This window comes from Vulpes lagopus, chromosome 3, assembly GCF_018345385.1.
Source record: "Vulpes lagopus strain Blue_001 chromosome 3, ASM1834538v1, whole genome shotgun sequence".
Taxonomy (NCBI): domain Eukaryota; kingdom Metazoa; phylum Chordata; class Mammalia; order Carnivora; family Canidae; genus Vulpes; species Vulpes lagopus.
The window spans coordinates 88,290,065-88,304,535 of record NC_054826.1 but is presented as its reverse complement, the minus strand read 5'-3'; the positions used below and the strand labels follow the sequence as shown (position 1 = coordinate 88,304,535).

Here is a 14,471-nt window from a genome sequence, read left to right as displayed (position 1 = left end):
CTCTCATCATTTCTTGTAAGGCAGGTGTAATGACAGTGAACTCCCTCAGCTTCTGTTTGGGAAAGTCTTTATTTCTCCTTGATTTTGCCTCTCCATAGGCCTCAGTTTCCCAATTGTCCAATGAGGAATTAGATTCAGAAACTGAGTGTGAATGCAGCAGTGGCCCTAGCTCCCTCTGCCCCAAATGCTGCATGGACAGGGCTGCTAAATGTCCATCCAGGCTGCTCAGTGCCCCCTCTCCCCTGCCTCATTCTACTAACAGCCTTTTCCATAGTCCCCTGAGAAAACCCAAGTGCAACCAGGGCCCAACTTTGAGGGCACAGCTGTGTTCACACCTGGCTCCACCTTCTTACTGGGAACATTTTGGGGCCTTCTGCTTCTCTCCTGAGTGGCTCTTTGCAATCCCACCTCCTCATGAACACATACCTGTGTAGTTCGCTTCTGTGAGTGTGGACTGGACTTAGTGACCTCTGCTCCATAGAAGATGGCAAAGCAATGCACTGTCACTTTCAAGAGCTGGAAATGACTTTGAGTGACTAATGTTTCACTCGCTCTTTCTTGCATTCTCTCTTTTCCCTCTTTCTCTCTCTTCTGTCTCATGTCCCTCATTCTGAGGTAGAAACAGAAATTTTATTGGCTGTGCTAGGAGAGGTTTCTACAATCCATGACTGAAAGCGACCAAAAGAGAAGTGCTCAAGCCCTCAGTCCACACTGAGTCCTGCTGCACCGCGGAGTGCATGCAGCTCTAGTCCTGACCTATGGGAGCCTCAGTTTAGACCATAGCCCCCACCTCTTGAGATTCCTTAGGAAAAAGGCTCCTAGGACCACCTGGGTTCCTGGCCCACAGAAACCATGAGATAATCCATGTCTATTGTTGCAAACCACTGTATTTGGGGTATCTTTTCTACCCAGAAATAGATTATCAATTCAGTCAGCCAGACCCCAGGCTCCTCTTCCCGCCCTCTTTCCTCTTCTCCCAGTGAGGAGCCAGCCACGTTGGTGCTTTCTTATGGCTTCTCTGGCCACACTCACTTCTGCCTTTGAATTGCTGTACAGATGAGTCTTGCCCCAACACACTGTTCTAAGGCTTGTGCAGGGCCAGCTTCATCTTACCATTGGCAGTCACAGCATAAAGGTCACCTCAGGGTAACCTGTTCCAACCTCCTCACCTGAGGCACCCAACCCTCTGTCACAGCGCTGTGCTTTGTTCAAATACAGCGTTTGGCTTTTTCCTTTTGCATGTATTTGTTTTACTGGTGATGTCCATGTTTTCCCCCAGAATGGGAGCTCCTGGAGGGCAGGGCCACGTCTGTCCTTTGCAGCATTTCAATCAGGGCTAAATCAGTTGCTGAAATGAATACGTGAGAGGATCTTGGAGCCCCCATCGCACCCCGGACCAGTGTGGATTGTGCAGCTGGATGCCCATAATTTAAGGTGCCTGTTGGGCTGGAATGACCTCTGGGTGTCTGTCTGGGATGGCTCCAGTTCCCCCAGAGAAAGAGAGGTGGGGAGGGGAGGGAATGGGGGCGGGGGGGAGGGGGAAGCAACCGCTTGCTCCCTGGTGGCCAGCACAGGCATTGCCACCTCAGGAGGAAAACCAAGGAACAAAACACCTTTGTTGGGGGTTCTCATGGCAGTGCATTTCAGAGGGCAAAGAGGAAAAGGGAAGGATCAAGGGGTGCACAGCTGTGTGAGCCTCTCCAAAGTCCCACAGAATTCTTTTGCTCACATTAATTTGGCCTGGACTTCACATGGTCATTCTTAGCTGTAAGAGGTGAGGAGCTAGAGCCTTTTAGCTTGGTGAATGGCTACCCTGAGTGAAACAGAATCTCTGAGGTTAAGAATTGAGAAGAATATAAATCATGTGCACAGGCCGGGGCTCTTTCCATGCACCAAACTCCAGATACGGGAGGCGATGGAGCTATTTTCCGATGCATTGGCCATTCATACCACATTCTACCACAGCCTCTCATTTCTTGGTTTTGTTTTCAGAGACAAAGTCTTAGTTTCAAACCCAGATATGTGAGTAGGAAACATGCTTTCACACAGAAACCATAGGGACAAGGATGGGAAGTATGGAATAGGACCTTCAGGGGTATGTAGTGATGGATGATTCATAAGGTGTGCCTAGAATTGAGATTGATGGGTAGCCTACCAAGAACAAAGATCTAGACACCGTGGTTGCCCTAGTGAGAAGTCACGGTCTGTTACCTAACTCTGAGCACACTGAGCCAGTATTAGACTCTGAGCCCCCAGCTGTAGGGAGAGACTGGAGCTCTCTGGGTAATGACCCTGCACTCAGCTCAGATGTGTGCCATGCATCTTCTCCCCACCTGTTGGGGAACATGATTAAAAAGATGTGATGACCGATTGACATGTGAGCTGGACCCAGCCCCTTGGGGGCTTGTACCCCCCACCCCTGTCCTTGGAATGTGGGTTCTGCTTGCCTTTCCACTCCTGGGTCTGCTCCAAGGATATTGGCTTGTGATGTGTTTGGATGGTGATGTGCTGAACCCAGTTAGGGCCTTTTTATAAACTTAAGATTTGGAGTGGATTTGGGAGTGGAGATCCATTCGTTGTGATGCTGCCCAAGACGAGCTTCATCTGTCAGTTCGCTTTGCCACCTGGCAATTGAAATTGCCACCTATCGACATGGAGTAGCCTGCTTTTTTCTTCCATCTCTCCCTCCCCTCTGTGTTTGGAGACTGGTTTCAGATTATATCAGGAAAGTTCCCGAGAGGGTTGTGAACCTACACCAGCCATCCTCAAATGTCCCCAAAGCTGCAGACACTTACCAGTGTGACCATACTCTGGAGAAAGGGAAATACTGCATTTTTTTTCAGGACTTATGTGTATTAGTTTTGAACATATGTTGATTCCCAAAGATCAGACACACTGTGTGGCCCATCAGTTGAAATAGGGGCTTAGGAGATCTAAGATAGGAGTCTTGACCCCACATGTACTCATCGTATGCTGTTTTCCCATCTGGAAATATATAATGGGACTAGGTATATTAGCAACTGGTGGAATTCCCACCTTGGTCTCCTGAACATGGGAGTTATTAAGGAAGAAAGGGCCAAGCAAGCCATGAGGTCCTTGGGAACACCCTCCTTCAGAGTAGGCCACAGGCCAGTCCTCATCCATGGAGGGGACAGGAAAGATTAGTGACATCCCTAGGCCCTGGAAAGATGCAGTGCTGGACTTCTTACCATGTTCATCTTACTTGCCAGTTTGGCTACTGTGCAAGTCAGATGGATCATGGAGACTGTTGGTGGGTGTTTGCAGATTTCATCAGATGCAGTGTTTCTGCATATGGTTGGTTTCTCTACTAGACAACTCTACCAGTTATCCCCGTTTCTCAGGGAACCAAGCCTGAGCAGTCCACTGCTGGGGGAAGGGCAGGAGCTGGGCACAAGACCCCTCCCCCTGCGAAGCTGCCTGCTGAGAATGGCAAGGTGACACAGGAAAACCCCCAGTCTCTCCAGTCCCCACAGGAATCACGAGGTAACAGCAGCCAGCACCTCACTAGGAGAATCTGACACCAGCATACCTGTTGACTAGCTAGTCTCAGCTCCCCACAACATGGCCTGGAGGAAGAGATGCTCCTATCTCTGGACTCAAATCCCTTACCTCTGTTGTGTTGTTCTTTTCTGTAATCTTATGTCAATAAATTCTGAAATAAAAACAAAATGGACAAATTTCTTAGAGGAAAAACAAATCTGACTGCTTTACTGTTTAGTGAATTTTTCATACTCAATGAAATGCTCGCAAAATGTCAATCTTTTTTCTCTTTCCCGTCAAAGCAAGATTAAGTAACTTTATTTTCAAAATGCATGTGCTCATTTCTAGAGTACCACTGACATTCTCTATCAACCACCCAAGAACCCCACACCTGCCCCTCGTTCCAGCATATTTCCAGGTTTCCCAGAGATGAGGCTACTGCTTTCCTTGGTGAGGTGATGCTCGCAGATGCTCACCTTGCCTCTAAGAGAGACACAGCTCACTGTTCAGGAACATTAACTGTCTCTCCTTCCTGAGTTGTAGGCATCCGATGTGGCCAGATGACAGAGGTCAAGCTTGAGGAATGTGACAAGAATGACATGTGTCTCCTCTGGGCTGCAGCTCTTCTGCTGGGTGAATTCTGGCAACTTGGAGAAAGTCTTGTCTCTGCATTGCATCGAGGAAGAAAACTGCCTGTTGGTCAGAAATATCTGTCATGTGAACGGGCAACAAATTACCATCTTGTCATCCAGCATTAATGTGAGTGATATAGATGTGAGGGTGGATGACAAAGCATTACTCATGTCAGATGACATGTAAAAATGGTTTTGCTAAATAAATATTTTTAAAAATTATTTATTTATTTATTTATTTATTTATTTAGCACGTGCGTAAGTGGGAGGAGGGGCAGAGGGAGAGGGAGAGAGAGAATCTCAAGCAGACTCCTTGCTGAGTGTGGAGCCTGATTCAGGGCTCTATCCCATGACCCTGAGATAATGACCTGGGCTGAAATCAAGAGTCAGAGCCTTGACAGTCACCCAGGTGCCCCTAGATAAATCTTCTTAACTAGATGTGGCTAAGACCACTAGCCTCCCCCACTATTCATTGTTTTCTTCCTCCACAGTAATGAAATGTCTAAATTTAGCTAGGAGCATGGTGGCTGAGAATAAAGAAGAAATGATATTTTCCAGCTCCCATTGTATGTCATGGGTGTGACTGACTAGATCTGGCCAAGTGACTAATTCTAGTCAATGAGACATAAGCAGCAGCATCACATAACAGTTGGTAGAATCCTTCCTTAAAAGAGAGATGCTTTATGCAGTGTGCCCTTTTCTTCTTGATTCTTTTCTACATTCTGCTCTCTGGAATGCAGATATGATGGCTGGAGCCCTGACTGTCATCCTGAGTAATGAGGATGCATACACTAGGGATGAGAGAGTGTGGGGTAGAAGGAACCTGAACTATGGGGATCTCATGGATTACCTACATTCAGACTTACATATTAGAAAAAGATATATTTTTGTATAAATCACTCTTATTTTGGGATCACTATTATACATAGCTACAGTGAATCTTAGTTGAAAGACTTGGTTTAAAGGATAAGGAGGAGTTACCAAGCTCAATAACTTTGAAAGGACACTGTGTGGGAAGCACAGACAAAGGAACAAGTGAGTCATTCTTACAGATTGGAGGGCCATAGTACTAAAGGTCTAAGCCATTAATGTGGAGGTGCAAAGGCCTGTGTGGACAGAATACCATGGTAGTGTTGCAGGGCTGCTATAACAGAGTTGCAGCTGGGTGTCCTGAAAGCAGCAATGTATTGTATCACAGTTCTGGAGGCTAGAAGTGCAAGGTCAATTTGTCAGTGGGGTTGGTTCCTTCTGAAGTCTCTGAGGGAGCCTGACCCATGCCTCTCTCCTAGCTTCTTGATCTCTGCCTTCATCCTCACATGGCATTTTCCCTGTGTGCCTATTTGTGTCCAGATTCCCTTTTTTATAAGGACATTGGTCACTTCTGGATCAGGGGCCTGTCCTGTTCCAGTCTTATCACATCTTAACCTAACTCATTATATCCATAGCAGTCCTTTTTCCAAATAAGGTCATAATCTGAGGAATTATGAGGACCTCATAATCTGAGGTCCCAGCAGTTATTGACACATGAACTGGGGGAGGAAAACATAATTCAACACATGTACTGACATTGGAATGTCCATAGGCTGAAAATCATTCCTCCTTGGTTTTTCTGACATTGCTAAACATAAAGTAAGACGGCAAGGGCATTCATTATCTGAGGGTTGAGGTTCATTGCGGATTTATTTTATGTGTGTTCCCTCCAGGGTGAGTGTGTGGAGAATACACAAGTGAATGAAAACTAGTCCCGTCTTCGGGACAGCCCCAGAGGCAGAGCATCACAGAGAGCTACAGTCAAAATGCTACAAGTGTGTCTAGGAGGAGTATGGTTACCTTAAAGTGAAAGCAATGAGTATACAAATAGTTTTATTTATTAATTTTTTATTTACTTTTGAGAGACAGGTGTTGAGGGAGAAGCAGAGGGAGAGAATCTTAAACAGACTCCATGCTCGGTGCGGAGCCCGATGAGGATCTTGATCTCATGACCCTGAGATCATGACCTGAACCGAAATCAAGAGTTGGATACTAAAAAAATAAAAAATAAAAAAATAAAAAAAAATAAAAATAAAAAAAAAGAGTTGGATACTAAACTGGCTGAGCTACCCAGGTGCCTTCTGTATGATTTTATTTTATTATTTTATTTTATTTATTTTATTTTAAAGATTTTTAAATTTATTCACTCATAAGAGTCAAAGAGAAAGGCAGAGACACAGGCAGAGGGAGAAGCAGAGGAGCCTGATGTAGGACTCGATCCCGGACACTGGGATCATGCCCTGAGCCGAAGGCAGACACTCAACTGCTGACCCCCCCAGGCATCCCCTTCCTGTATGATTTTAAACAAAAAGCCAGTACCACTTTGTTTCTAAGATAATGTAAACAAAGCATGAGGTCTGCACATCCCTTGGAAATCCAGGGTCTCTATGGTCACAGTTGTTTAGGGAAGAAACACTAATGAAATCCAGTTTTACAGGAAATAAGCTGATGGTCCATGATGGGGGGGCAGGAATCACAGGAGCACATTCCAGGAGGCCTGAAGCACAGAAGAAAAGGTGGTGGTGACAGCCTCTGTGGCCTCAGCAGACAGACACAGTGATAGCAGCCAGCACCCCGAGCTGGGGGAACAGTGTCAGGGCAGAGGGGGCCCTCCGTCCAATAGCCGACTTCAGAATGTTCATGCATGTGAGGCAGAGCTGGTACAGTGCATGGTTGTTTTCAAAGCTGAAGTAAGGGTAGATGGGGTACCACATCAGGGTTAACGCCTTAATCAAAACCTGCCTTTCTTTTGGGGTACGTGTTGGTCTGCATAGCTGGGTTCTACCAGTTTCTTCTGTATTCCAGGACTTGGGTTAATACTGTCGGGAAGTCCCAGGCTTGGGGCTCACCCTCTGGCTGCATGCAGAATCTCTGGGTTGTGTGTCGATGCACACTAATGGAGAGGTCTGAATGAGCCCCAAACACACCTATAGAGCAGCCTCTAGGTGGGTTTGATGCTTGAGCGGCATTCAGAGTTAGCTCACACTTTCAAGAAGGCAAAGGGATGTGAGCAGCCCCTTTAAATTTGGCACAAAGTCTGTCAAATCAGAAACTGGTGATTTGAATCTTGTAATGATATCATCCAAGTATGGATCACCAGCCCCTGGAATCTTGTAATAATTAAGACCATCTAAATAATTAGGGGGAAAACAGTAAAAATTTACAGCAAAATATCCTCCTCTGCTTATTTTAGTTCTCCTCTCTCTATTTCATGGATTTAACTATAATTTCTTGAAACTCACAGAAGGAAAAGCTGTTTTATATGTATATAAATATATATAAATATATATAAAACATATAAATACATATATATAAAACAGCTTACATAAATAAACAGCTGTTTTATATGTATATAAATAAAAGCTGTTTTATATGTATATAAATATATATAAATATATATAAATATATATAAAACATATAAATACATATATATAAAACAGCTTACATAAATAAACAGCTTACATAAATAAACAGCTTATATAAAACAGCTTATGTATATAAAACATACATAAATATGTATGTATTTATATGTTTTATATATATTTATATATATTTAATTTATTTTAAAATAAATAAATAAAATTTATTTAAATAAATTAATTTATTTAATTTATTAATAAATTTTTAATTTATTTTTTAATAATTTTATCTATTAATTTATTTTTAATAAATAAATAAAATTTATTTAAATAAATTAAATTTTATTTATATATATTTAATTTATATATATATAAATATCTCTCTCTATATAAAACAGATATATATATAAAACAGCTTTTTGGAGAGGGAACAAAAAAAGGGATGGAAATTAACATTTAATCGGTACTGACTTCTATGCTAAGTGGCTTTAAATTCACTTATTTATTTCAAAATAGTGATTACTATTTCCATTTTAGGTAAATGGTGATGAAAGCTTAAGAGTAGTTAAAAATGAAATTTATGGAAGGCCTAGAAAAAAAATACTTTTAAAAACAACAGGTTGTTGGATCACATTCCTCGATCCCATGACTACTGGAAATATATAGTAATCATGAAAGTGTGGTATTGTTGTCTGGAAAATAGACATAGAGACCAAAGCCCAGAGGCAGATCCACATTTATACACTGATTGTTTCCTGACAAGAACACACAGACAATTCAGTGGTGGGAGAGGGGTTATAATTTGTGTACTTTTCAGTCTAATTTTTCCTGCATACCATGATGTTTTTAAAGATTTTTTCAATTTTATTGCATTTATCAGTAGTTTCTTCCTTTTGCTGTGGAGTAGTATTTCTCTTGTGCAAAAATACTCCTTTTATATACTTTCCCATTCTTCTCTGATGAGTATTTGAGTTGTTTCCAATTTGGGGCTGTTATCTACAAAATAGTTAGGAACTCTTGGTAGGAGTGTCTTTTGGGGCATGTATTTTATTTATCTTGGTCGATACTAAGGAGCATGATGGTTGGGTTATAGAACAGATACACACTGTACTTTTATAAGAAACCGCTATGGTAATTGTACTGTTTTACAGTCCAACTAGCAACTAGCAAGGTGAGAAAGTTCTGACTGGTCCACGTCCTCTCTGGCATTTGGTGTCTTTAGTCTTTTTAAAGTTTTAGCCCTTAGAGTGTTGTAAGCTAGGTCTACTTCACTGTGGTTTTAATTTGTGTTTCCCTGATAACTAATCATGTTGAGACTGTGTTTCTATTAACTATATGTATATTTTGCTTTGTGAAGGTCTGTTTAAACCTCAGGATTTTGAGGCAGGGCAGGATGGCGGAAGAGTAGGGGTCCTCGGGGCAGCCCCGGTGGCGCAGCGGTTTAGCGCCGCCTGCAGCCTAGGGCGTGATCCTGCAGACCCTGGATCAAGTCCCACGTCAGGCTCCCTGCGCGGAGCCTGCTTCTCCCTCTGCCTGCTTCTCCCTCTGCCTGTGTCTCTGCCTCTCTCTCTCTCTCTCTCTCTCTCTCTCTCTCTCTCTCTGTGTCTCTCATGAATAAGTAAATAAAATCTTAAAAAAAAAAAAAAAGAGTAGGGGTCCTCAACTCACCTGGCCCCACCAACTTACCTAGATAACTTTCAAATCATCCTGAACACCTATGAATTCGACCTGAGATTTAAAGAGAATAGCCAGAAAGCTACAGAGAGAAGGGTTTTCACTTTTAGCAAGTTTGGAAGGTGGAAAAAATAAAAAGAATCAAGTGGGGTAGGAGCACTGCAAGGAGCCAGGCTAAAGCCAGGCCGCAAAAGCCTCCAGGACAGGAAAGCCCAGCCCCGGAGAAGTGGGAACTTTAAAAATCCGCACCGGATTCTTCCCAGACAGAAAAGTGCTTAGCAGGGAAGTCAGGGAGAATTGCAGGAGGGGCAGAGGAGCCTCCAATCTCCCGGAGTCACTATAGAGGAGGGGCGCCCCGGGGAGAGCTCACCGCAAACTGTGGACTGATCTCAGTAAAGGCCTGGAGCGTGCAGCCCAGGGCATTGGGGGGAAGCCAGTTGGTTATGGGGGCAGCTCCTGACCGACCGGGCTGCGCCCTGCTGCCGTCGGGAGCCACGCCCCTGGGAGTGTGATTCCAGAAGCACAGGGCCCCGGATTCCAGGGCGCGGAGCAGACAAAGCCCATGATCCTATGTTCCCTCTGGGACAGGCGGAAGCAGGGAAGGCACAGGACAGCGAGGACTCTCCTGCCACTGGGCGCCCTCAAGCTGTGCAGATCAGTGCGCCCGCTGCCCTGGGAACATCTAGGCCAGTGCAGACTGGCAGTTAGTTGCTCGCGGGGAGCTGACTCCAGAGCTGGAGGACTGGCTGCTGCCACTGTTGTTTTCCCTCCTTGTTTCATCGTGTGCCTAGGGGAGGCGGGGCCGCCAGGAAACAAAGGCCTTACGGGATGAACAGCTCCCACTGAGCCTGGCACCCAGCAGGGGGGCGGGCATCTCCCCCAGGCACACGCACCTGAGAATCAGCACAGCAGGCCCCTCCACCGGAAGACCAGCTGGAAGGACAGGAGAAGAGCAAGCTCTTGATCAAGCAGTAGTGGAATACTCCAGGGGAAGTCGAGGGATTTATAGTATATAGAACTAGAGGGTCCCCCCTTTAAATTTTTTTTCCTTTTTCCATTACAACTCGTTTTTATATCAGACTAAAAATTTCCAATATTTTTTCTCTTTATTACCACCTTAACTACAATATTTTACCACCTATTCATTTTTAAGTTTCTTCCTTTTAGGCTTTCATATTTCTACAATTACAGGTCTTCGATATAATTTCCATTTCTAGAGTCCCTTCAACATACTTGGTATAATTTTGGGAGATATACAAGTTATTATTTTTTTGTTTTGTGATTTTTGTTTTATCTGTCTCATTTTTTTTTCAAAAATGGCAGAAGTTAATACCTTCTAAAACATGACCAGCATGCACCCAGAACCAAGTGGAACACTGTGCTGGTTTATGCTGTGAGAGTATTTTCTCTCTTCATTCCCACTCTGCCCCCCTCTTTTATCTCAATTATGTTTTGGTGGTCAATGGCGGGGCTTTCTACAAGTATTGCTGGTTTTTATAAATTTGGGATTGAGCATCTTCTAACATACAGAACTTAATACACTCAGAATCAAGAGGATCACCCTCGAGGACCACAGGTAGACTACATTCTCCCTCCACTACAACTTCTTCACTACCACTATCTTCCCTCATTTTTTTCTCTTTTTCCTCCTTACTTTATCCCCCTCACTTTTTTCTCTCACTTTTTTTTCTTTTTTCTCCTTCCTTTTCCTTTTTCTCTTCTTTCTTTTTCTTCTTCTTTGACCTTTTTGGCCATTTATTTTTTACTACATTGTTTTAAAATTTTTCACCTTAGTGGTCTTTTTGTTTTATTTTGCTCTGATCTTTGTTTTCATTTTCTGGTCTCTGACCTTGTCAGAATCATCTAGGGTGAAATAGACTTAGATGGTGGTTGATATTCTTGACTCAGCCTGCTCAAATAGCCACTCTTCACTGAACAAAATGACTAGAAGGAAAAACTCACCACAAAAGAATCAGAAACAGTACTCTCTGCCATTGCGTTACAGAATATGGATTACAATTAGATGTCAGAAAGCCAATTCAGAAGCACAATTATAAAGCTACTGGTGGCTCTAGAAAAAAGCATAAAGGAATCAAGAGACTTCATGACTGCAAAATTTAGATCTAATCAGGTCGAAATTAAAAATCAATTAAATGAGATGCAATCCAAACTGGAGGTCCTAACGACAAGGGTTAATGAGGTGGAAGAAAGAGTGAGCAACGTAGAAGACAAGTTGATGGCAATGAGGGAAGCTGAAGAAAAAAGAGAAAACCAATTAAGAGACCATGAGGAAAGGTTAAGGGAAATAAATGATAGCCTCAGAAGGATGAATCTACATATAATTGGGGTTCCAGAAAGCACCAAGGGGGCCAGACGGCCAGAGGGCCATAAAGCATATTTGAACAAATCATAGACGAGAACTTCCTTAATTTGGGGATAGAAACAGGCATTCAGACCAGGAGATAGAGAGGTTCCCCCCCAAATCAATAAAAACCATTCAACACCTTGACATTTAATAGTGAAACTTGGAAATTCCAAAGATAAAGAGAAAATCCTTAAAGCGAGATTCTAAATCCTTAAAGAGATTCTAAACTTATATGGGGAGAAATATCAGGTTAACAGCAGACCTCTCCACACTGACCTTGCAGGCCAGAAAGGGCTGGCAGGATATATTCAGGGTACTAAATGAGAAGAACATGCAGGCAAGAATACCATATCCAGCAAGACTCTCATTCAGAATAGAAGGAGAGATAAAGAGCTTCCAAGATAGGCAGAAACTGAAAAAATATATGACCATCAAACCAGCTCTGCAAGAAATATCGAGGAGGACCCTGTAAAAGAAAGAGGAAGCCCAAAGAAATAATCCACAAAAACAGGGGCTGAATAGGTTTTATGATGACACTAAGTTCATATCTTTCAATAGTTACTCTGAACATGAATGGGTTAAATGATCGCATCAAAAGATGCAGGGTTTCATTTTTTTTTTATTTATGATAGTCATACAGAGAGAGAGAGAGAGGCAGAGACACAGGCAGAGGGAGAAGCAGGCTCCATGCACCGAGAGCCCGACGTGGGATTCGATCCCGGGTGTCCAGGATCCCGCCCTGAGCCAAAGGCAGGCGCCAAACCGCTGCGCCACCCAGGGATCCCAGATGCAGGGTTTCAAACTGGATAAAAAAGCAAGCCCCATCTATCTGCTGTCTACAAGAGACTAATTTTAGACCTAAGGACACCTACAGCCTGAAAACAAAAGGTTGGAGAACTATTTACCATTCAAATGGTCTTCAAAAGAAAACTGGGGTAGCAATCCTCATATGAGATAAATTAAATTTTATCCCAAAGAGAGGAAGAGGGACACTATATCATACTTAAAGGATCTATCCAACAAGAAGACCTAACAATCAAGAATATTTATGCAAAAATTCTCAACAAGATACTAGCCAATGGGATCCAATAGTACATTAAGAAGATTATTCACCATGACCAAGTGGGATTTATCCCAGGATGCAAGGGTGGTTCAACACTCGTAAAACAATCAACGTGATAGATCATATCAACAAGAGAAAAAATAAGAATCATATGATCCTCTCAATGGTTGCAGAGAAAGCATTTGACAAAATACAGCATCCATTCCTGATCAAAACTCTTCAGAGTGCAGGGATAGAGGGAACATTCCTCGACATCTTAAAAGCAATCTATGAAAAGTCCACAGTGAATATCATTCTCAGTGGGAAAACACTGGGAGCCTTTCCCCTAAGATCAGGAACATGACAGGGATGTTCACTCTCACCACTGCTATTCAACATAGTACTAGAAGTCCTAGCCTCAGCAATCAGACAACAAAAAGAAATAAAATGCATTCAAATTGGCAAAGAAGAAGTCAAACTCTCCTCTTCGCAGATGACATGATACTGCACATAGAAAACCCAAAAGACTCCACCCCAGATTGCTAGAACTCATACAGCAATTCGACAATGTGGCAGGATACAAAATCAGTGCCTAGAAATCAGTGGCATTTCTATACATTAACAATGAGACTGAAGAAAGAGAAATCAAGGAGTCAATCCCATTTACAATTGCACCCCAAAGCATAAGATACCTAGGAATAAACCTAACCAAAGAGGTAAAGGACCTATACCCTAAACCTACAGAACATTTCTGAAAGAAATTGAGGAAGACACAAAGAGATGGAAAAATATTCCATGCTCATGGATTGGCAGAATTAATATTGTGAAAATTTCAATGTTACCCAGGGCAATTTACACGTTTAATGCAATCCCTATCAAAATACCATGGACTTTCTTCAGAGAGTTGGAACAAATAATCTTAAGATTTGTGTGGAATCAGAAAAGACCTCGAATAGCCAGGAGAATATTGAAAAAGAAAAACCAGAGCTGGGGCCATCACAATGCCAGATTTCAAGTTGTCCTGCAAAGCTGTGATCATCAAGACAGTGTGGTACTAGCACAAAAATAGACACATAGATCAATGGAACAGAACAGAAATGGGCCCTCAACTCTATGGTCAACTAATATTCGACAAAGCAGGAAAGACTATCCACTGGAAAAAGGACAGTCTCTTCAATAAATGGTGCTGGGAAAATTGGACAGCCACGTGCAGGACAATGAAACTAGACCATTCTCTTACACGATATACAAAGGTAAACCCAAAATAGATGAAAGATCTAAATGTGGGACAATAATTCGTCAAAATGCTAGAGGACACAGGCAACACCCTTTTTGAACTTGGCCACAGCAACTTCATTGCAAGATACATCTATGAAAGCAAAGGAAACAAAAGCAAAAATGAATTATTGGGACTTAAGAGAAAAAGCTTCTTCACAGCAAAAGAAACAGTCAACAAAACTAAAATACAACCTACAGAATGGGAGTAGATATTTGCAAATGACATATCCAAGATCCAAAAAGAACATATTAAACTCAACACCCAAGAAACAAACTCATGAAATGGGCAAAAGACATGAATAGAAATTTCACCAAAGAAGACATAGACATGGCCAAGAAGCACATGAGAAAATGCTCCGCATCACTTGCCATCAGGGAAATACAAATCAAAACCACAATGAGATACCACCTCACACCAGTGAGACTGGGGAAAATTATCAAGACAGGACACAACAAATGTTGGAGAGGATGTGGTGGAACAGTGGTGCACACTGTTGGTGGGAATGTGAACTGGTGCAGCCACTCTGGAAAACTGTGTGGAGGTTCCCCAAAGAGTTAAAAATAGACCTGCCCTACGACCCAGCAATTAC

The 14,471-nt window shown here is 42.8% G+C and overlaps 1 protein-coding gene across 4 annotated transcripts in view; it reads left to right on the top strand.

Moving 5' to 3' along the window:
- Positions 1-4,355, top strand: part of ZNF37A (zinc finger protein 37A) — a 109,230-nt gene extending 104,875 nt beyond the window's left edge. For 2 of the 4 annotated variants that reach the window (XM_041748868.1, XM_041748867.1), the window contains one exon: positions 4,045-4,355. In XM_041748868.1, coding sequence (XP_041604802.1) covers positions 4,045-4,259 — 215 coding nt within the window. In that variant the 3' untranslated portion in view covers positions 4,260-4,355. Of the gene's footprint in view, positions 1-1,279; positions 1,298-4,038 lie in introns of those variants that run through there. The other 2 variants (XM_041748866.1, XM_041748869.1) reach the window with 2 other exon arrangements.
- Positions 4,356-14,471: the final 10,116 nt, after the last annotated feature.